The sequence below is a fragment of the Caretta caretta genome, chromosome 3, assembly GCF_965140235.1.
Source record: "Caretta caretta isolate rCarCar2 chromosome 3, rCarCar1.hap1, whole genome shotgun sequence".
Lineage (NCBI taxonomy): Eukaryota > Metazoa > Chordata > Testudines > Cheloniidae > Caretta > Caretta caretta.
The window spans coordinates 24,608,766-24,632,982 of NC_134208.1; the positions used below are offsets into that span (position 1 = coordinate 24,608,766).

General features: G+C 40.0%; 1 protein-coding gene across 2 annotated transcripts in view; it reads right to left on the bottom strand.

Annotated features, from left to right (window-relative positions):
* Positions 1-1,977: 1,977 nt before the first annotated feature.
* The window catches only part of GEN1 (GEN1 Holliday junction 5' flap endonuclease), a 32,627-nt gene continuing 10,387 nt past the window's right edge, over positions 1,978-24,217 (bottom strand). For both annotated transcript variants that reach the window (XM_048845568.2, XM_075126401.1), the window contains 11 exons: positions 22,352-22,528; positions 20,237-20,347; positions 13,261-13,334; positions 12,562-12,653; positions 9,207-9,357; positions 9,054-9,090; positions 8,878-8,958; positions 6,770-6,900; positions 5,007-5,068; positions 4,268-4,411; positions 1,978-3,989 (listed from right to left, as the gene is read on the bottom strand). In XM_048845568.2, coding sequence (XP_048701525.2) covers positions 2,548-3,989; positions 4,268-4,411; positions 5,007-5,068; positions 6,770-6,900; positions 8,878-8,958; positions 9,054-9,090; positions 9,207-9,357; positions 12,562-12,653; positions 13,261-13,334; positions 20,237-20,347; positions 22,352-22,528 — 2,502 coding nt within the window. In that variant the 3' untranslated portion in view covers positions 1,978-2,547. The remainder of the gene's footprint in view (positions 3,990-4,267; positions 4,412-5,006; positions 5,069-6,769; positions 6,901-8,877; positions 8,959-9,053; positions 9,091-9,206; positions 9,358-12,561; positions 12,654-13,260; positions 13,335-20,236; positions 20,348-22,351; positions 22,529-24,217) is intronic.

Here is a 24,217-nt window from a genome sequence, read left to right on the forward strand (position 1 = left end):
AGGCATTAGAAATTATATATTTCCTGTCTGTTTCACATGCCTGGACCTGAGCTGTAGGACTGAATGTGGCTCTTACAGGGATTCCAAGAATACACTGATTCCCAGCAGTGCTGGAATCTTTAATAGATATACTTTACATATCTGACCTCAATCAGCCAAGGAAGAGTGGGTTCAAATCTGAATCCTGACAAAATACTTACAAGGTATCATCCATCTATGCAGTTACAAAGGCCAAGCAAAATTCATGACTGTAGTGGAACATCCTCTGAGAACACCTCTAATGTCTAATAATCATCAGGCCCCATATTCCAAGAGGGAAAAATAGGAAAATGGTCACAAAATGGAGAGGACACTCATTTTAAATGCTTAATAATTCCAAATCTTATTCCATCAAAGCAAAAGAGTAGGAGCTGCATCTTTCTTGTTTTTCTAGGTAAAGAAAGTTCAGTTCTTCTTCCAACATTCATTCAGTCTCCAAAATCAATGGGCAATTTTAAAAACAATACCTTCAAAAGATAAAATCATGACCAAGTAAAAAGACGACAGACAACTACACAGACAATTCTGTAAGTTACTTATAGCATTGGTCTCTCAAAATGTAGTAGTCCTGACCTAGTCAACCACTGATCCCTACTCACATTTTCTAGTAACTGCATTTCATGATCACCTTTTCATATGTATACTAATGATACTTTTGCTTCCTTCCTTTATGTAGCTAGAATAAATGCTATTATTTTCAGAAGTAGTTTTAATCACTCTCTCTTGCCACCTGGCTGGACAAAGGCTTGACCCTCCTAAAAAGTTACCGATCTTGTTTTCTGTTTAAATGTCTCTCTTTTCCATTCTATTTTATGTACTTATCACCTCCATTACTGTAGTATCTAAACATCTCACACTACTTAAATATTTTTACCTTCACAAACCCCTGTGAGGTAAGGAAATACTATTTCCCTCATTTTGGAGAAGAGGAACTCATGGAAAATTACTGTAAAGGAGCCATTTCTCCCCTTTCCTGGGAAATATATTGAAGGGAACTGTCCTGCAAGAGGGAAGGGGATTGATTAGTTGAGATCAGAGGTTTTTCTTCTAATTTCTACAAATTCTCTAAACCTGACATTATTCCTTCTTGATCAAAAAGTCTTCTTCATTGACTGCTAGCTATGATGAAGTCATGCATAACTTCACCTACCGCAGCAGTTCTCAAACATTTTGTATTGTGACCCCCTTCACACAGCAATCCTCTGAATGTGACCCCCCCAAATTAAAAATAGGAGTGTGTGTTAATTTACTATTAAATTAATTTAACAGGGGCTCAGGCCTGTCAGTCCTGCCCATTGCCAAACCCCTACATGGGCTGATAGCTCGTGACCCCCACGTAACCACCTCATGACCCCCTAAGGGGTCACAACCTCCAGTTTGAGGGGTCATAACACCCAGTTTGAGAATCCCTGACCTACAGCCAATGGGGAATTCACTGGTGATCTGTGGGAATTTGTATTGTATTTTGGGATATGTAGTCCCATTGAGCTGTATCTCTGTATTAATGGATGAGAACTATTGTGTTGCTTTTTTGTTTTAAGTCTAATTTCAAGGCTCCTTTTACAATGATTTAAAATATGTCATGCTTGTAAATGAAGTTGCAATAACAAATTTAATTTTAGGTTTCCTATAATTTAACCTCTTCTTTGCTATTACCTAAAGGCAAGTCAAATCTTGCAGAGATTTCATGCTTCTTGTTCTGTAGCAAAAAAATGCCACCAGCTACAAACATTAATTTAATTCAATTACACTTAAATAAAAGTTTAGAGATAGCAATTACAGAAATAGAAAGCACCTAAAATACTCACTTTGAGTCCACTCAGCTGGCACTGATTCAAGTGGTTATTAATCCTTTTCTGGAACATGCATGTGTTCTAGCAGTTTATTACAGGACATGTCAGACAAATAAATTCGGCCATGCTGGACAAGCTCAACTGCTGAATTTATCTGGTCATTTATTTTAAAAATGCTCAACACCACTGGTAACCAAGTATTTGTAAGCCTGTTTTAAAGTTAACACCCGATCAAGAGAGTGGAGTACAATGGGGAATTTCAGTTACACAAAAGCTGTATCAGTTTGTCTTGCTGAGGACACCTGGTAGCAGCATAGCACACTGTAACTATATTATGAGTCTATCTTTACAAGCCGAAAGGCTAATGCTTCATTAAATAAACCTTACCCCCTTTGGAATAAAATATCAGTGTTGTATATTGTGTCCATGGCTATGGTGCTTATGGCAAGAAAGCACTATACAGTCGTAAATGGATATCAGTGCATTTCAGCTGTACTCCAGGGACTGCATAATTTTGACAATGTTTACATTTCAAACTTCAGTACCAAGTAAGCAGGACTTCACAATGCTTTTTATTAATTAGGACTATGTCAACTTAGCAACACAGTGTCTCTTGAGCTTGCATATACCAATGCTATAAATATGAGGAAAGGAACTATGTAGGAGTTTTAGACACCAAGTTAACTGTTTAGCATAATGTATTTTTTATGAAGTACTAATTGCTTTTGAGTCTTAGTTTAAGCCTTTCAGACAGAGGCAGGGGACTACCTACCCATACATCACAGTCGTCATTTTTGCTTTGTTGCAGAGAAGAACAGGAATCTAATCTTTTAAATGATAGTTCCCCAAGCCCAATACTGTTAGCTTCCACTACCGAGGCAGGTTTTGGAGGTACTTCCATTGACAAATTATTGCTAGTTATTTTTAAATTTGCCGCTTTCTCTCTCCGTTTAGTTGGAAGACTTGATCCTCCGTTACCCCTCTCTTTAGTGGTGTTTTCCTTCATCTGAGCTGGATTCGGTTGCCTCTGCTGTTTAATTCTATAAGTCTGATTTTTATCCATCATATTCCCATCATCACTGTCCTCACTAGAAGAAGGTCTCTCATGGCAAACACTCTTTTTAATGGAAGTTTTCCAAGTAGCTTGAGCAGAGAATTTTCTAATGTGACAGTTATCTGTGGCCTTTGCTAACTTCAGTGATTCACCTTTGGAGTGCAAAGGCTCTGCTGCTTGACTGCTCAAACCCACAGACTTTGAACAGTTTTGTTTGGGGTGTTTTTGCTCCATTTGTAGCAGGTTGCCAGGTTTTTTGTACTGTTCCTGGTAATTTTGTATACTAGAGACCCTCAAATATTTTTCTGATAACATTTTGATTTTCTTTGTGGAGTCACTTAATTGAATTGAAGGATAAGTGGAAACAGTCTCAGGAATTGATGTTTCTTTCATTTGTTTCAACAACTGTAAAGGTTTTGGTTGCACTATGTTTAGAGACAGTGAAGTATCCTTCTGCACAGACGTCTTCAGAAATATTCGTTCTCTTAAAGGCAACTTCTGAAGCTGTCCTACCAGATCAGTAGGGGTAGGAACCAAATACTCTGCTCTGCTGCAAGGATCATCAGATTGTGTAGCACCAGAATATTTTGTGTTTTCTCTTGTTTTGTGCTGAAGTGTACATGGTTGGCTTATACAATTATTAGATGCACCAAGCTCAGACACTGAACAACAGGCAGAATCAGCATGTGCTGGTGAAATGCTGAAGGAGGTTCCTTCCCAATCAATGCCACTCAATTGTAGATCAGCTATTATACAGGAAACATAAGAGGATGATGCCTCAGGGAGTTGAGTAAACTGTGCTGCTGAAGTAAGAGAGTCATCTAAAACTCTCTGATATTGAGTGTTGGGTGAAGCAGTTAGAGGAAGGGTAGATACTGGGTTTTGTAACTGCGCAATTACAGTGGAGAAATCTGCAGCTAAAAGGGAATCATTAGATTTGGAGACAATTTTCTGCTGCATTTGATTATCAGGAAAAGTTTTTAAATCTGACTTGCAATTCTGCTCAGGAAAGCTTTCACGTGTAGATTGCAAATTCATCAGAGACAGAAGATCAGTAACTTTACCATCGATATTTGAGTGTTCTTTTTCTTTATTTTTCTTACCTGAAAAGACAAAAAGACTATATATAAACAATAGGTGTTTCTTTGCTGTCAAAGTAAAAAACAAAAATTAACCTCAGCTGTTCAGAATTTATAATGCTAGCAGATGAAAAAGAGCAGGGTGAGAGAAGAAGATGGGATCTTGCTAGGGCCATAATCTTCCACTGAATATGATGTATAAACAGCTATGGAAGAGCTGATGCAGTCCTGAAAATATCTTTATTATTTGTGTTATGGCAGTACTCACAGAGTGCTAAGCACTGGTCAGCTTTCAAACTTACTTCTCTGTTTTTTTTCCAAAACTTCCAACTTTTCCACTTTATAGATGCCAACTATGTCAGGATAGGCAGACTGAAACAAAGATTCTTCCTCTACTGTAACCACAAAGGACTCTGTGGGCTGATCATCTGCTGTAACATAATGCTCTAGAAAATTAACAAAGGCACATTAGGGCTGAGGGCATGGAGAAAGGGAAAGGACCAAAGCAAGAACAATGCAGTTTCCTTGTCCTTACCTGCAATTTTCAATATAAATGTCAGTAGCAGAAGATTACAGGCCAGACCATGGTCATGCTAAGGCCCCTTTGCACCAGTCTGATGCGGGCAGTTGAGATTCTCCTATCCTGGGGGATTTTTTCATTTGAAGTAGTGCCACCATAATACAGGGGATATGCTGGGGCCAAGAAGAAATAAAACTGGAGTCCAATGTGCTGTCGTGATCCCCAAGCCAGTGTAAGGGGCATCTTTGCTCTCCTCCAACTGTGCACCAAGTGCTGCTCTGACATGCCTAAAGACTGCCACAGATAACTCCTCCCCCACCAAGGGTTCATTGTTTGCACTGTCAATCTGTTTGATTTTAAAAGTGTGTGTTTTCTGCATACGTTCATAGAACAGTTGTCCAATCTGTACTACAGGTCACTTGTGCACATTGCTGGCTGCCCACTTCCTTTAAAGGGGATTTTTGTCCACTGTTTTTAGTTACATTACAGAATAACCCATGCGTTTACAAGACAGCACCAACCTGGTTTTTGCCATTCAATTTCAAAACAAGGAATTCCATTTTTAACACGTGTCTTGACTATCCTGTGAAACAAAAGCAGACATGGTACCAACTTCACTAAGTGATTTTGCTAAAGCAAGAAATATGAAAAATCACAAACCTATTGCAAAATTTTAATTTTATAATCCATGCAAATTAATCAGAGGGAAAAAAATCCTATTCCTCTATCAGTAGATTTAGTACAGATTCTAAAAATCAGAAAGATTTTCTTTTAAGATTGTAATTTTTTCTTTGGTGCGGGTAAATAATAAACTTCAGTTCTTGACTTTGAACATTTAAACAGACCATTAGTGAACGTAGAGGTCATAAACAGGTACCAGATGAGCATCACTGGAGAGCGAAGTCCCCTTCTCAAAAGAGATACAAAGGCAGTGATACTGAAAAACTTCCTCATACTGCCCTATCGCCATCAACCCTAGCATGTGGACGATCTGACACAGTAGTTGTGACTCAGTTCATTCACTTCTTGTGTCTCTTTGCTCAGACTGGAGAGTTTTGAGCCAGAGAGATATTGCTTGGGGGGCAATATTCATTTTATCTGCATTGTGCAGTTTATTTAGGGGTGTGTGTGTGTGTGTGTGTACATACGCTGACGATGCTTTTTTGTTACACTGACAGTTGCAAGTGAGCAGCCATCAGATGATCACTGCCAATAGCAAAATTAAGTTGATTTGAACCAGCAACTTAGAGGTTAAAAAGTTCCACGTCCTACTAACACTCCTACAAACCACTCAGTCCCTGCTTCCAATATTTCTTTGGGACAGAATTCTGAATAACCACCACTGATCCTGCAAAAACTCACCTTACCGCTTGTGCTATTTCACATCTGTGAGCAGTCCCACTGAAATCAATGGAACTACTCACAATAAAGTAAAAATGGGTAAATGTGTGGTGAACCAGGTTTTAGGCACTAATCCTGCATATATGGAAACTGGATGTGCTACACAGAAGCAGAAAGGGAAATTACTATGCTATGTAGTGGCATAACTCTGCTCAGTGGTGGCTTTGCACCCATGCAGGAAAGGAGAAGGGTAATCAGATGTCTTTGGGTATCCATGAGGGTGCAAGATTGGTGATGAGATTGTCACAGGTACATACTGGCAATGTGTGTGGGTATATCATCTAAGCAGTGCACAGCCTCTCTGCATCCCCTTTTTTGCTGAATTGGGACTAGAATTTGATGGTAATACTGAACTGAAAGTTTAACAGAGTTAGACAATAATGATATTCGTTCTTGACAAGAAAGTATAGTAAAATTCAACAGCAAGACCATTCACTATTAGCCATAACAAGAGAAAAGCCAGTAGGTATGACAAGAACTTCAGCTCCCCAGCTGCAAACTGTTACCCACTAAGATTTATAGACCACAGGCCTGATTGTGCATGGACTTCAATGAGCAAAGACTCATGCCCATAGTGTGGTATCTCATATATAGTCCCATTGAAGTTGAGGAGACTATGGCTAAAAGTGAAGAATCATGATCTATAAACTAGCATTAAAGAAACTTTTGTACACATTTTACTTTACACTTTACTTTTGTGTAGCAGCAATGACAGAAATGTGACACTGCTTTAAGCTTTTACCATTTTCAAAAGGCAGCACATAACTCAAGGATGAGGTAAAAGGGGGAAGTAAATTTTACTTCATAAGTAATAAGATTTTCTCCAGCAACAAAAGTGAACAGAAATATGGAGTGAATTCAAAAACTTCACAAATTATGTTACCGTATTGCCTGCAGTTGCTCTGTATCTGTCTGACCAGACTTTCTTTTGATCATGTCATAGCGTGTCAACAGTGACAACAGTTTCTTGCATGCATAGTGTTTGGTCCATTCCATCTTCTCAAAAGCAAATCTCTGTTAAGAAACACAACCTTAATACCTTCTTACTTTGTTGTTACAGTGTCCTTAACAGTTATTTCAATGGACACTTTAAATATCTATTATGTTTTATACATCGGTTCAATACCCACCTTATGGTAAGACACTAATGACCTCTCAGTGCAAGATGGCAGAATAATGGACATCCATAAGAGGATAGATATAGCAGCCTGCTCATCTGAGAGTTAAGGGAGCAGTTGTATAGTAGCAGCAGGAGGAATGGGAAGGCCACATTGAAAGCTAAAAATTTTCTCATCAGATTCTGATAACGTATCTCTCCCATGCATGCACCCCCACAGATTTTTATCACATTCCACTAGAGTACTCATTAATGGTCCATTGTCTATACATCGTTCTTGTAAACTGTGCCAGTAGTCTGAGAAGGTGGAACATCGAAACAGATCTTCTGCCCTGCCAGGAAAGGTGAGCCTTAACATTAGCCTTGGAGATGACCTAACCAAGAAGGGTATAGTTTCCAACTTCTGTACATCAGCCCCAAAACAAAATTCAGATGGATAGTTCTCTTTTATGCCACAAGAATCCACTTGATAAGATTGCACATTTATGTTGCTGGGTAGTCTGTAAGTCAATCTAGAAGAGTCATTGTCCCAATGGACACTGAAATCACCCCGCACAATAAACCTGGGAGAATTCTTTTCTGGGCACAAGAACATAATCACTCACTCAAGGCATAAAGGGCTGGCGTATTTCTGTGATTAGCACTAAATGGCATCACCAATCTTTGCATTGTAAATATCAGTCTCAAATTTTATCTACAGACTTATAGACAAAGCTGTTCTACTGTAAGGTGACCTCTTCAACTGTGTTGATTAAATATAATTTCATGTATACATTTCAATCATGTGTCCTTTTGTATTGATAAGAGTACAACTAAAACACATCTTAGAGTTTGATTAAATGTATAAATGCAGAGTTCTCACTGGTAGGCTACTGGTAGTCAGCCTAGTTCAACAGCACAATGAAGGCATCATTTATAGCACTAATGCTTAGAAGAACAATATAACATCAATATCGAAACAGATTTCTTGAAAGAAGAGACCAGCGGTTCACTTTTTTTTTTTTTTTAAATAATATATGATGCAGCTCTCTTTGCTACAGATTAGCAAATGGACATTACAATGTGTCCTTTTTACCAACCCATGACAGTTGCCACCAAATTCTCTTTTATTCTGTCCAGTTTCTTTCATGTGTTCTCTGCCCGCTCTCTCCCTTGCATGCTTTCCTTCTCTCTGTAGGGTTGTTATTTTTAGGTATTTCCTGGCCCCCCATTATTTTCTTGTTTAATAGATCATCCTTCTCCTTTCCCACTAGGCAGAAAGCTACATTCTGCTCACTCCTATGGAGCTATTAATGGTCCAGATCTGTAACTACTGTAAGTCATACTAGTTACACTGAAGTCAGTTGTGCTGTGCTGTTTTACACCAGATGAGGATCTCACCCATTGTACTGGAAAACAGTGTTAATGATACATTGATCTCTCACGCACACTGTAGGCTGATAAAATCTACATCCACTCACATAACCTCAGGGGAGCATGCCAGGGCAGATCTTTGAATTTTTGGGATGATGGACTGTCACCGAAAAGCCTTCAAATTTGGTAGGTGGCAATTCAGAACTGGTAAGTGAGGACCAGCTGCCATAACTCAACTATTCAGGACAGGATGTGAAAAGGAACTTCATATCTAGCTAAAGCTGCAGTAGTTGTGAGTGACCCTGTTTTCCTGTTTCTCTCACTACATTGTCCCCTTCTACAGCTATTCTAAGGCCTTAATTTCAGATTTCCAAACAAATATGTATATTAAGGTTGTAGCAAGGTTCTTTCATTCTTCCCACTAATAAAAGTTACTAATTAACATTAATATTCTCAAGTGCATTGCATACTAACAAATATAACATGTCAAAGAGCTGGATTCTCTATGTATCATTCTGTACCTGAAAGGACAATAAATTTGGCCTCTGGCACTCCATTATCCTGACCAGCTTGTTTTTGTTTACAAGAAATTCTTCAATAACCTTGAAATAAAGCGAAAAGAGGACACTTAGAAGAAAGTTAGCTGAAAATCCAATTCACTAATTCAAAATGAACCTTTAGCAGGCTTTTTAGTTACCTCAGAAAATGGAAAGCCCTCACAACCTCTAGCTTTTCTGCAAGTAAAACATACACATTAGGAATAGGATAGAAATGTGTGTGATGCAGGACTTGCATGCTCAACCTGCACCTGAAAGCAATGAGGAGCAGTTCATTTTGAAGACATTCCTACTTTCTGATATTGTCCTCCACTGCATTTGTCTGTTTCGCTCGCTCTGAACAATGCCACTCACAAGGGCAGCAGTATGGGTAGTCATGGGGTTCACAGTACTTAATACTTCCACACAGTTTACATCCACTGAGCTTATGGTCCTTACAAGAGCCTACAGAAAAAGGAAGAAAGAGAACGAGATGAACCATGTTTCTCAAACTACACTAGTGTTTCATAAAGTTGAAAGAAAAGGATTACTTGTGGCACCTTAGAAACTAACAAATTTATTTGAGCATAAGCTTTTGCGAGCTACAGATCACTTCATCGGATGCATTCAGTGGAAAATACAGTGGGGAGATTTATTTACACAGAGAACATGAAACAATGGGTGTTACCATACACACTGTAACGAGAGCGATCAGGTAAGGTGTGGGGTGGCGGGGGGGAGGCTTTTGTAGTGATAATCAAGGTGGGCCATTTCCAGCAGTTGACAAGAATGTCTGAGGAACGGGGGGGGGGGGGGGGGCAGGAACAAACATGGGGAAATAGTTTTACTTTGTGTAATGTGACACATCCACTCCCAGTCTTTATTCAAGCCTAAGTTAATTGTATCCAGTTTTCAAATTAATTCCAATTCAGCAGTCTCTCATTGGAGTCTGTTTTTGAAGTTTTTTTTGTTGAAGTATTGCCACTTTTAGGTCTGTAATTGAGTGACCAAAGAGACTGAAGGGTTCTCCGACTGGTTTTTGAATGTTATAATTCTTGACATCTGATTTGTGTCCATTTATCATTTATTCTTTTACGTAGAGACTGTCCAGTCTGGCCAATGTACATGGCAGAGGGGCATTGCTGGCACATGATGGCATATATCACATTGGTAGATGTGCAGGTGAACGAGCCTCTGATAGTGTGGCTGATGTGATTAGGCCCTATGATGGTGTCTCCTGAATAGATATGTGGACACAGTTGGCAACAGGCTTTGTTGCAAGGATAGGTTCCTGGGTTAGTGGTTCTGTTGTGTGGTGTGTGGTTGCTGGTGAGTATTTGGGGGGCTGTCTGTAAGCAAGGACTGGTCTGTCTCCCAAGATCTGTGAGAGTGATGGGTCATCCTTCAGGATAGGTTGTAGATCCTTGATGATGCGTTGGAGAGGTTTTAGTTGGGAGCTGAAGGTGATGGCTAGTGGCATTCTGTTATTTTCTTTGTTGGGCCTGTCCTGTAGTAGGTAACTTCTGGGTACTCTTCTGGTTCTGTCAATCTGTTTCTTCACTTCAGCAGGTGGGTATTGTAGTTGTAAGAACACTTGATAGACAGAGACAAACACCTACAAGATCTCTGAGGGGTTGGAGCAAATGCCGTTGTATCGTAGAGCTTGGCTGTAGACAGTGGATTGTGTGGTGTGGTCTGGATGAAAGTTGGAGGCATGTAGGTAGGAATAGCGGTCAGTAGCTTTCCGGTATAGGGTGGTGTTTATGTGACCATCGCTTATTAGCACCGTAGTGTCCAGGAAGTGGATCTCTTGTGCGGACTGGTCCAGGCTGAGGTTGATGGTGGGATGGAAATTGTTGAAATCAGGGTGGAATTCCTCAAGGGCTTCTTTTCCATGGGTCCAGATGATGAAGAGGTCATCAATATAGCGCAAGTAGAGTAGGGGCATTAGGGGACGAGAGCTGAGGAAGCGTTGTTCTAAGTCAGCCATAAAAATGTTGGCATACTGTGGGGCCATGCGGGTACCCATAGCAGTGCCGCTGACTTGAAGGTATACATTGTCCCCAAATGTGAAATAGTTATGGGTGAGGACAAAGTCATAAAGTTCAGCCACCAGGTTTGCCATGACATTATCGGGGATACTGTTCCTGATGGCTTGTAGTCCATCTTTGTGTGGAATGTTGGTGTAGAGGGCTTCTACATCCAGAGTGGCTAGGATGGTGTTTTCAGGAAGATCACCGATGGACTGTAGTTTCCTTAGGAAGTCAGTGGTGTCTCGAAGATAGCTGGGAGTGCTGGTAGCGTAGGGCCTGAGGAGGGAGTCTACATAGCCAGACAATCCTGCTGTCAGGGTGCCAATGCCTGAGATGATGGGGCGTCCAGGATTTCCAGGTTTATGGATCTTGGGTAGCAGTTAGAATACCCCTGGTCGGGGATCCAGGGGTGTGTCTGTGCGGATTTGTTTTTGTGCTTTTTCAGGGAGTTCCTTGAGCAAATGGTGTAGTTTCTTTAGGAAATGGCCCACCTTGATTATCACTGCAAAAGGTTTCCCCCGCCGCCGCTCTCCTGCTGGTAGTAGCTCACCTTACCTGATCACTCTGGTTACAGTGTGTATGGTAACACTCATTGTTTCACGTTCTCTGTGTATATAAATCTCCCCACTGTATTTTCCACTGAATGCATCCGATGAAGTGAGCTGTAGCTCACGAAAGCTTATGCTCAAATAAATTGGTTAGTCTCTAAGGTGCCACAAGTACTCCTTTTCTTTTTGCGGATACAGACGAACACGGCTGCTACCCTAAAACCTGTCATATACCCATATACATGGGTATATCACCAAAAGCTGCTGTATACAGAGCTAAGCACACTAGCAATACCAAGTAATAGTTACAATAAAAATCAGATTTTTCTTGTTAGTTCAAATGTTGCAGAATGTTATTCTGGAAAATTCTCTCTCTAAAGGCCCACAAACATCATGCATACGTGAGATAGTGACAAAACTGTGGAATGAAAGACTCTCTCTCTCTATCCCCTCCAAAAAAAAAATATTCTTGCTGTAAGCAGCATTGGGTTTGAACAGAGTCCTTGAGACTGAATGCCACTTTAAAAATAAAATCCAGACAGTGAGAGGAATAGCAATGCAAATCTTCTCTGCTAATATATCTCAATCCTGCCAATGGAGGGCCTGCCAGCATGAATGACTGAGTCGTTCAGCCTCAATGTCAGTTCAGTCTTTGCCCTCTTTCTTGACACTGCCAAAAAGGTACCAACTATGATGGCAGTTTGTGATGGATACACCTGCCCAAACTAGACCTACACCACCTAACAGCAATTCACTGTTAACAACTTCTGCACACAACAGGGCCTAGGTTTGTACCAGTGGCCTGCCGGTTAAAAAAAATAAAAAAGTTCTTACTCCATCACCAATCCGCAAGAGAGACCTTTTATACTTTTTAAAGAAATATAATCCAGAAGTTGAGACCTACATAAAAAGCAATTTTTAATGCAAGTGATTTAAAATATTTTAAAGGGCATTATCCTTTTTAAAAAGGTATTATACTTATAAGGCTCCAGAATGCAGGGCAGCATCATTACCCAGGGGCGCTGGTTGGGGGAGCAAATAAAATGTATCTCAAATTAAAACAAAAATCTACCCCTTTTCATACTGACCTGGATGATGGCACACAGAATAATGAGTCATCTTGTTAACTGTTAGAGCAGACGCATTACCACATTGAAGCTGTCCTTTCCATTGATCAAACCTAAAATTATATTAGAAATGTTAATGTAATGCAATCCCATAGCTTATTCATGCAAATTCTACCACTTAAGTTAAATATGAGGGAAAAAAATCATACCATCTAATTCATCCTCTTAAAACTATCCAGTTTTCCATTACACAATTTGTTTGCAGTAAATGTACTTTTGAGTATGTACTATGGATTATTGGGATGTCTAGCTTTAAGACTCATTAGGGCAACAGGGCAAGTCATACCAGACAACATTAGGATCTAAAGCCCATTAAAGTCAACGAGAGTCTTTCCAAATTACTTTTGTGGTCTTGGGATCAGGATCTACCTGCTCTGATCCTGCAAACATGTATACGTGTGTTGTTGTTTGCAAGAATAGGGACTAGGAGTTTATGCAATTTTAAGCAATAATTAACTTTAAAAAGATAGTTTGCCTGGCAGAATGTATTGTTTGAATACACAGCTGATCATCATGTAAGTAATTTAATATTTTGTTTCCTTAAAAATTAAAACATGAGTAGTGTAGACTCAGGTTCAAACTGCATCATAATACTGCCTTTCAATAAGATAATTTAAAACCCCGAAATATTTTAGGAGACAAGACAAACTTTAACTTTACCTCTGGAGTAAACTTTGACCTCGCAAAGTCTCAATTAACTTTAAAGCCTGTTCTTTTCCAACTCCTGGCACTCCCTTTTAGAGAGAGAGAGGGAAACATGGCACATATTAAAGTTTAAACTAATGTAAAACATTGATATCTGTTAGGTGTAATCTAACACAATTTTGTAGTCTTTCACACAAACTGCATCCCAAACGCTTTACAGAATCCATGCATTAAAAAAGAAAAAAGGAAAGAAATTCAGAGGTATGGGTGGGGGTACAAAAATTGGTTTTGACTAAGATTTGAAATGACGAATAAGACAGACACAAACAGGAAGGTAGTTTTAAATGACAGGAGCTGCAGAAGAGGGTCTTGCACTAACAGAAGAAGAGAGAGATGGTACCAGTATTAGATGACAGGAAAGTAAAGTAGAGAAAAAACATAGTGACAGACAGGAGCAATTTCAAGAAGGGTTGTGTAAACCAGGAGGGTAATTTTCAACTGTGTGTCTTGATGTGACTGGAAAGACAATCAAAAGAGAAGGTCACATTTGTTTACATGTCTCAGTAGTGGAATAACATTCTCATCAGCAGAGGTCTGAGAAGCTGGGACTTTGAGGAGTTCCACGGAGAAGGGAGCTTCTATTGTCTTGATAAAAAGAGATAAAGGCATGGGTTTGGATTTCAGAGAGACAGTACACACCATAATGTATTCACAATATTATGGAAGGGGTGGAAGACAGGCTAGCAGAGAGGCAATGGAGGGAGCTGACAGCCCGGGCTCTCAACTCTGCTCCTTGTCGGGAGCCCAGCTGCACCGTGGGCTTCCAGGTACCTGCCAGAGCTCCTGCTTCTCCATCAGGAATGGGGCAGCCACCTGGGCTCTGAGTGGGGAGCCCAGGCAGCCGGCAGCAGCCCAGCTGGGAGTGGGGAAGACTTTCTTGTCAATTTCATAGCTCCAGCAGGGAGCTATGAAATTGACAAGAATGACAGCCAACAGCCAATGTAAGTAAACCAGTGTCTACATGGACACCGTCACCCTAACTACACTGACATAAGCCCTACGTCTCTCAGGGAGGTGGAGTTATTATGTCGGTGTAGTAGGGCACTTACATGAGTGGGAGCAAGGCTGTAGTGTGTACAATAACATAGTTATGTCGATGTAAGCTACCTTATGTTGACCTAACTAACTGTGTAGCGTAGACCAGGGCTTAGAGACATTATGACATTGATTTACAAGCAGAATTCCACATTATTTTTTTAAGCACTGAAACCAATGGCATGATGTGGCCCTTAAACAGTCAAATGGCCAAAACAGAGTTGTTTTGAAATCATGCTATAGCAGAGATTTACGTCCTGATTCACCCAAGCACTTTAAAAACACACTTAAGTGCTTTGTTGTATTGGAGACTTAGATGAGAAGACAACTCAAAAAATTAAAGCGAGGGGCCTATAAGAAAAAAAAATAGTTTGGTAAAAAAATGTTTGGAATCTTCGAAGAGTAAGGCCAGAGTGCAAAATGTTTGGATATTGGGAAATCCAAGGCAACAGAATGAGAATCAGCTTGTGTTAATGGAGAACTGAATTCCTGAACTCCTGACAAACTTGAGTTTGAGAGAGTTTAAAGACAGAAGGGATTATCTAGTCTGACCTCCTGTATACCACAGGCCATTACATTTTCAGCTATATTAATCCCAACGACTTTAGACCAAAACATCCAATCTCTATCACATGGGATGATGATCTACTAACCAGACAGTTTTGTTTTAATAGTTTAACTCTACTATCGCTCCCTCCATCCCCTTCCCCCAATTCCTAATTTGATAATGACTGCCCACGTATTGAGTAAAAGTAGTTACTGAAAAATTGTGTGTGGCAATAAAATGTATAGATCTTATTAAATTAAGTAGCTAGTTGGTACTACACTGACATAAACTTAAGGGCCTTATGTTTGTATGACAGAAGTGTGTCCTATCAAATATTTTTGTATAGGTAAGAGCAACTGATCACTTCAAATAAGCTTAATGCATGTTAATTAAGGCTTTAAACAAAATAAAGACAATTTACAAAAATGGTAACTCAAATTGTTCATGCCATATATGAGCAAACAGTAGTCCCGAGAGCTCTACTATGGAGGCATTTACTGACAAAGTAAATGAAACAATGATTGCTACTTTAATTTTGATTTTTTATAATCCATTGTTCCTGTGGAACCACTGGCGTGCATGACTTTTTACAAAGTCCTTACTCCAAGGAGCTTACAGTTTACAGAGTACTGCTAAATTACATGGCTTGAATTTGCAGCACAAACATAGGTTATATCATTAGCATAATGAATAAATTGATAATTCAAGAGGACTGGGGAGCTGTAGAGTTGCAGCTGAATAAACTGGATACATAACTGTATAGCTTGAATACACATTTAAAAATCAATTAAAAGTTTGTCACTGGACTGTGGCCAGCTGCTTAGGCATCTAATTACAGCATGTCAATCTCCAACTACTTCTAAGGAATGTATCATTTCAGAGTAACTAACTACGAATATGGAAATAAATGGTTATAGTCAAAGTAGAATGAACCACCTCTTATTTCCTTTTAATATTACAGTTATCAGGAAACCACTCCAGAAGATAACCAGTTACAACTTCTTGAGGTTTAGAAGCTTCCTCTGAGAAACTAAACAATCCTCTTCAATGGCTGAGGACAACATGAATGAGATAGTCAGGTTAAATTTATTTTTGATCTGTATTAGGACTCTGGTATCTAATTAGTGCATCTCAGGTTTGGCCTTGAAGGATCTAGTTGTGCTTGGCTCTCAGTAGAGGTATAGTTTTGTCTCTGTTGAGGTTACCAGATCAGGCTTGTCCTATCTAGCTCTTTCTTCCCATGTCTGGTCATACAGTACTGGCACAGGCGGTCTTTAAAGTACAGATTGCTTCTCAAGTACTCTGGTCAGCATCTCTGGCCTGTGTAATCTCTGGCTCTTCACAAGCCTTTCATCAGGTTTTCTGACACCTTTATATCAATACATCTTTCCTGATCTATCATATATTAATGATTTGCGGTCTCTCAGGTACATTTTGTCTATAAAATGCCAAACACTCTCATGATGCTTCAGAAATACCACCACCACAACAGCTGCCTCAGAAGAAGACTGGTAAATATCAATTCTGATCACAGCAACTTAGCTAAAAAGCTGTTGTACATAAGAATTGGGTGGTGTTGCTAGTCCCCGGCCCCTCCCTGGCTGTTCCCCCTCCCCCGTAGCCAGGCCGCTGCACGGGCACTGCTCTGGCCCGCTGCTCCTACCAGGCAGGTTGGGAAGCACAGCTGGCTCCGGCTGGGCGGCGGGGTTGCGAGCAGCATGGTAAGGGGGTGGGGAGCAGTCAGGGAGCAGTTGGATGAGGCGAAGGTTCGGGGAGGGGGGCGTGGTCAGGGGATGGGGAACAGGGAGGGTTGGGAGTCCCGGTGGGGCCCGTCAGGGGGTTGGGGTGTGGGATTCTGGGGGGCAGTTAGGGGCAGGGGGTCCCGGGAGGGGGCAGTCAGGGGACAAGGAGCAGAGGGCGGTTGGATAGGGAGTGGGCGTCCGGGGGGATGGGGGGTAGTCAGGGGCAGGTGTCCTAGGAGGGGGTGGTCAGGGGACAAGAAGCAGGGTGGGTTGGATGGGTTGGGAGTTCTGAGGGGGGCAGTCAGGGGGCAGGAAGTGGGGGGGGGAACAGGCTGTTTGGGGAGGCACAGCCTTCCATACCCAGCCTTTCGTACAGTTTTGCAGCCCTTGCGCCAAAAGGTTTGCCCACCCCTGCTTTAGATAGTTTGTGAGGCGTTTAAAAGCCCTTACTGCTTTCTATGTTTTCAAAGCCATCAGAACCCTGCAAGGGGCATGTTGCATATAAATAGTACACATGGCTATTTGGACCCCACTGTGAATGTGGCTCCTTAATATTATGTTTCTTCACCTAATTATTTGGTTTACGTTTTAAAATAATAAAGACAGAAGCTGCTATATGGACTCACTCCCTTCCTCACGCCCTTCATTCTAGTCTTCACTCTGGAGGTTTACTTCTTTTCTGACTTCTGTTTCATTCTGTGGTTCTGCCACCTTTTTCTCAGAGATTTTTTCAAATTGTAGATGACTGTGCCTCCCTTATCCTATCAAAATTATCATCTACATCAGGTCAGAGCAAATAACTGGTGGAACGCAAGCAGAGCCAAGTAGAGTTGGTTCACAAGCCTTTCATTAGGTTTTCTGACACCTTTACAAGGCTAAAAGATGTACTTCCTTAATCCTGTTATGAAAAACATTAAATGCTAATCTTGCCCTGATAAGCCCTAACCTTCATAATTTTGCTATTTAACTCTCAGCTCCAGAATCAGAGCAATTCTTCCCAAATATGATTTTATATTTTCACGTTTCCTGACACTGAAAATAAAGTTAAGAACCCTACAATACATTGAAAACACAGGCTAAGTTCCTCAAAAGACTGATACCTGTGTTTTCAGAGGAGGATACAAATTCTCTCTCTATTGACAAATGTGATGTGTACAGCACAGATCAGTTACATAATTTGTTTTCACATTTCTTTTCTTTGCATATTAGAAATATCTCTTGCAGAGATAACCAAAGTAATATGAGTATGAGCGAGCAAGCACACGTGTAGGAAAAAAGAGGAGTTGTGATTGCTTTTCTGCAAAGCCTTTTGGCTGACAACTCAAGATGTTCAGTCATAAGAAGCCAGCCAGAGAGAGACTGCAGAAAGAAAAGTGAGACCTTTTCTGGAATGGTGCAGTTTTCTGCTTAGCTCTTTTTTGATATTTCACCGAAAACCTATTCCCTCAGGTTTCTAAGTTAAGATTTCAGCAGTAGTAGCTAAGGGTCAGTAGTATAACTCTTTCTGGGAGGTCCTGCCTTCATTCACTTTTACTGAGCTGCAATACTTCAAGAGCCTTTTTGACTATTACATAGCCAACTCACTTCAGAACCACATAAGAACCCAGTATTTCAGAAGCTCCCAGTCCATTGTACTATTTATTAAATCAGAGGTTCTGTTTTTTCTTTGGTTTTCTTTTTGCCTACAAAGCACTTCATTAAGAAAAGGAAATCCTCTCCTGGATAGTCCCTTCCAAAAACACAAATGTCCACTGCTTGATTCTCAAATTCTTCGTTTGATTCCCATAACTTAATCTTGGTCTTTGCATACTATACACCAGTACATATAGCAAAATTGTTTGTTATTCATTGTGAGACAATTAAATTATTTAAAAAAAAAAAGTCAGAATTGTCTACCAAAGAGGTCCCACAGACAACTGATGCTCCATGATTCAAAGCAGAGGTTCTCAGGCAGGGTGTGAGGTATGTCAAAGTTTCTAGGGAGGGTAAAACAAGTCTTCTGATAATGCAATAAGTAAAGTAAAAGCGTGTGAGACACCCAAGCACCAGAGGTCATAATGCCACTCACTCAAATATGGCCTGTCTTGACAGAGGGGTGGCGGGACCAAATTTGAGTGAGTGGTGTTGCAACTTGTGGTGCTTGACCCCCCTAATCTGAACAAACAATGCCATCTAAACACTTAGTGCTAGGTGGCAGTACCTTCTCGCTATTTTGGGGAGAAGGGGCTCCAAGCTTTTTTTTAAAAAAAGGAGCTCAGGTGGGGTGATTCAAAAAAGGTTTTAAACACCTGATTTACAGACACCATCAACTTGAAACAAAAGTCATTTTCTTTTGGAAATTTTATAAGTTATTCCTGAGGCTTGGTCTAGAGTAGAAAGTAGTACCCGAAACACTTACCTTTAAAAAAAAAAAAAAAAATTGCAGGAACATTACAGGGGAGGGAGAGAATCTCTCTATTTGAGTTTTTGTTCTGGAATTAATCCTGAGCCTCAGATGTCAATGGCAAAATTCCCAATGACTTTGTTAGAGTGGGATTAGTGAATATGTGCAAATTAAACTAAACAGATAGTGTAGGACATGTTACACCTCCCTGTTTGAATGATATGCCTCTGCCATGTAACTCAGTACATTCTAAATCTGCAATGAGCTTCAGCTCTCAAAAGGATAATCTTGCATATTTGAGAGACTAGGGTTTAGCACAACTCAAGAGCCATTCTTGGTTGAGTGGAAGTGGCAGACACAAATGAGGTTTTAGTCTGGTAAACTGGATTTGGGATCACTGCACTTCACTTGGAATGAAGAAGCAGTTGGATAGACTAAACATCATAACAGCTTCATAATGAGGTGCTCATTGCCATAGTTTGCAAAGAGTAGTGCACATCAATCTTACTGGCAGCTTCCATTTCAGCTCATCTTTTTCTAGTCAAGAGCAGCAGTACTTACAAACTGAGACTATTATTTCCTCTCAACTTCCTCTGCATGCATTCAAGCAGCAGTTTCCAATGAAATGTCAGGATATGCAGTATCAGGCTGGTCTGGTCACACCAGACAAATGCATTCATTAGACATTTCTTTAAGCCCTGCAGCAGAAGTGGTTAACTCCTGAATTTCTAAACGTAGCCATGCTTTTTGGTCACATCCACGGTGTCTAGAAAAGTCTATCAGCAATCACATTGGCAACTGTGCTTTCCATAAACGTACTGTAGACTACCCCATTTTCAAATATGCTTATTACTAGCATAGTTACAGCCACAATGTGGACAGACAGCATAATCTAATGGCTTAACTGTGGGAGTGGGAGCTCAAAGTTTTAATAGGCTTCTACTTTCCTATGCCAGCTCATCCACATATTTGTTGCATGCCAGCTAAACATCTGTAAATGATAATACTTACCTATCTCACAGAGTTGCCAACATTAATCTTCAGTACAAAGTATTATGAAAATGCCTTTACAGTATGAGTTAAAGTACTTTTTTCAGCTAGAAGTCTGTAGTCTACCATGCATTTCATACGTTTTAATACATGCTCAAACCTTAATTGGTACTGTATGTTCTGAAAATAGAAGTCACAGGAACATGGTAAATAATCAGTTTGCAGGTTACTCACCTTCGGAAGATAATCACAACCGAGAAGAATTGCTAGCCCAATCAGAGACTCTCTGTCACAACACAGTTTCTCCTTAATAGAGGACATTGTATAGCAGTCAACATGTGGGTCCTACAAGAAAAATATTACAGCTGGGAATAGTGTAGGCAGGACCACAAGTGACTAGCAAATTGGCTTGTTGCTGACACAGGTTAACAACAATTTGGCCTACTGTTGTTCAATGGCTAGCATAGAAGAGACCAAGCCATTTGTCATTGCTACACAAAGTATGATTGACAAAAATATCATGCTATATCGAAGACTGACCACATGATTTTAAGAATTGCAGATTCCAAAATCTACATACAAATGTAACTGTATTTAAGTAAAATAATTAATCAAGGATTAGAAATTTAACCAACATCCTAGGCTTATAGAATTACAAAAGAACACTCTGAAGCTGCAAAGGATGAATGAACAGGAGGAAGTCAGGATTGACCTCTATCAAAGTATCTGAACTAAAAAAATATAAAAAATTATAACCCAATTTTCAAACTTTTTAGGCACCTCGATAGATATTTAGACAACTACAGTAAATACCCATTTTAATGCTGATTTGAACACCTAATTTAGGGCATCCCACTTTGAAAACTGGGCTCTAGTTTACTCTGTACACATGTATAGCCAAATGAACACAAGCAAATTGCCCTACACCATTTTATTTTTTTAAATTATGTGCTCCCAGCTCTGCCTCTCTTTGTTCCATAGTTCTCACAAAGATACAAGCACTTTTTTTTAGCTAAAAAACAGTTTCTCACACCAGGATACCTTTAAAACTCCCATCTTTACTCCATTTGCTACCGCACTTGCTTGATGCCTTAGACTTAGCATTCATCTCTCTGCATGCTATAGAAGAGTGCACAACAAAGTTATTTGTTCTGTCTTCTCCAAGGGTGGTATCAAACTACATTCCTAATGTATCCATAATTTTAATCAGGTGGTCTGTTTTATTGGCATCATCAGTGCTTGATTTGAGGAGCAGCAGCCATTATCATGTGTGAAAGTGTTACACATTTTAATTTAATGTAAAATGCAAATAAGTGAATTTGCATTTATTTAACCCCATAGACCTCTTGCTCCTATAGGCACACAACTGTCACTGCAGGGCTGTGTCCTGTATAAAATTTACAGCTTTAAGTCACATAAGAATTCATGTAATAGAAAACCTAAACAGACAGCAGATAATTTCATGTTTGTTATTCAACTCAGCTGTTTTTCTCATTCATTCAGTGCTTGAACACTAATGAATCAAGCGAAGAAAGTCTGCTGTGTGAAAACAGATTTTAAACAAGACCAAATACAGGAAGACAAAAGTATGATACTGTTAGTGACATTAATATAGTATTTAGGCCTGTATATTTGCCTGAAATAAAATTTTGGGTTTTGTTTGCCTGTTTGACTTTTGATATTTTTACCAACATGTGTGAACAAAGACACTGTGTTGCATTTGCCCACAACCAGATGGGGTTTATAGCACAATGAAAAAAGATAAGGAAGTGAGTTAAAGTGTTGCTGGCTTTGGTGGGAGTTTAGTATGTACAACTACCTCAAATCCTATCGCAAGGTAAGGTCAAGCGACCAGTTGGGAGGGCCAAGGAGGGGTGGCATAAGAAACACTAAAAAGAGAAAGAAATCATGACCCTAGCTGAAACAAAATTTCGCTCCCTACCCCTCCGATGAGGCACAAAAGAGGTGGTAGCAAAGCCCCAAGACTCATGACCCTCCAAAACGGAGCATGACTATAAATTTTAAGGGGTGGGACCAGTGGTGTGCACTACAGATATAATTAAGAAGGAGGAGGTGGGAAAAAGGAATGGGGAAAAGCTCTGCAGTGTACAGAGCTATGGATATACTTGCTTAATTAACCCCAATAACCACTACATTGCCTCCTCTTTGGATTCTGGTCTTCCGCTTTATGTCTGTCTGACAAGAATCAAGGGAGGGGTGAGGGAGAAGCCCTAACAGATACCTACTTAATTGTTCAAAATATTTATGGTGCTTCACATTTATTTGAGCAATATAATGAGAGTGAAGTAGTCTGAAGGAAAAAAGACTCCAAAAAACCTAACACAGTACCTTTGCATTCATGGTGAAATTTCTATAAACTGTTTGAGCTCCATACAAGAAAACATCTCCATCATTGGTAATGCAGCCATCCACATATCCAGTTGCATTCAGGTAAGCACACATTGCCTCCGCTTCACCAGCTGCTTGAACCCAAGGTAATCCTAAACACTGCAACATTTCAAGGCACTAAAAAAAAAAAAATATTCAAGAGAAGACAGAGATTGAATCTTCAATCATCCCTTTCTACAATTAACCATTTTTTTAAAATGGTCCTCAGGGTCATGTGTATGTCTGCAGTGGCCATCATTATTATTATTATTATCATCAACGTAGTACTATCACTGTACGTGTCACTTTGCAATACATGTGGCATTGCAAACAAAGAATAGATCCTTGACTGAACTAAATTTATAGTGAGTAGGGACATGGTTATGTTCAGTTTCCCAGTATTAAACACACACTGAGTGATTAGTGCTCATTCCTGCCAGAACAATTCGCAGATCAGATAGGCTCATCAGATTTTTGAAGGAGAGAGGCTGGAGGATTGGCATACATTGCTTAGGAGGCTTCTGTGCAGAAAGGGGCACAGAAGTAGACAATGAGTGAAGCTTGGGTGGAGCATAGGCAACACAAAGTATGAAACAGGATTTCTTAAACTTTCATCATGGATCGCATCTTAATGAAGTGCCTCAGGGATCCACGTCCCCTCCCATTCATGATCACATAACATCTCTGTGGTAATTACAGCGATAGCTTAAGTGGAAAAGTAATAGATGGGCATGTGCAGAGGAACAGAGGAGCCAATCCATAGATGCAAGAAAGTTGTGCATGTACATGAGTGAGGTAGGGGTCCAGCGGAAATCATGGTCAGAACAGCAGAAAAGGAAGGTTATCTTTGTAGAAGTGTTGTGTGCAAACTACCTGAAGTTACTGTACTGAATTATTATGGTGGCTTCTCTTCACAAGTCAGGATTTTTAACAAATCAAAACCACAAAAGTGACATTGTAAGAATTGCTGTCCTAGTGGAGTATAGCTCAGTCCAAGCAGCTTGACAATATTAATATATTTTATTCAGGTTATTCATCTGGTGCCAGAGCCAAAACCCACTGAAATCAAAGGGAATATTTCCACTGGCCTTTGGATCATGCCCTTGAAGAGCAAACAAACAAAGCAAATAAAACGTCTTCTCTCATTTCATTCCTGTTCTATAAGTACTTTTCCAACACTATCAAAAACTTTAAGTACAGTTTACTTCAATCACAAAAGAAATCTGGCAAACAAGTGACTCTCCCAATTAGTATCTCCCAAGTTACTAATTGCTCTACAATGTTACTTAAAAGGACAGTAGTAATTGTGGTCCAAGGCTCACAAATTCAACATGCAAATTGATATTGCCATGTATTTTTTCATGCCACAAGCAATCATGTAGTACATTATTTTGACATGAAAGCAAAGAGCTGAACACTAAGGAAATGAGGAATTAGTAACGAAAGATATCAATAAACAAAAACTTCCATACAGATTGACAGAGCTATTTGTGCTGCAACCTTGGTTCTTTCAACCTAGTTAAATACATTTCTCACTAAACATTTTCACAGCTAACTAAGTTGAACTCTAGGGTACAGATGTGGGGACCTGCATGAAGGACCCCCTAAGCTTCTCTCTACCAGCTTAAGTTAAAAACTTCCCCAAGGCACAAATTCTTCCTTGTCCTTGGAATGGTATCGCTGCCACCACCAAGTGAGTTAGACAAAGATTTAGGAAAAGGACCACTTGGAGTTTCTGTTTCCCCAAAATATCCCCCTCAAGACCCTTCACCCCCTTTCCTGGTGAGGCTTGAGAGTAAACAAGGTGAGCACAGACCAGCCCCTTGG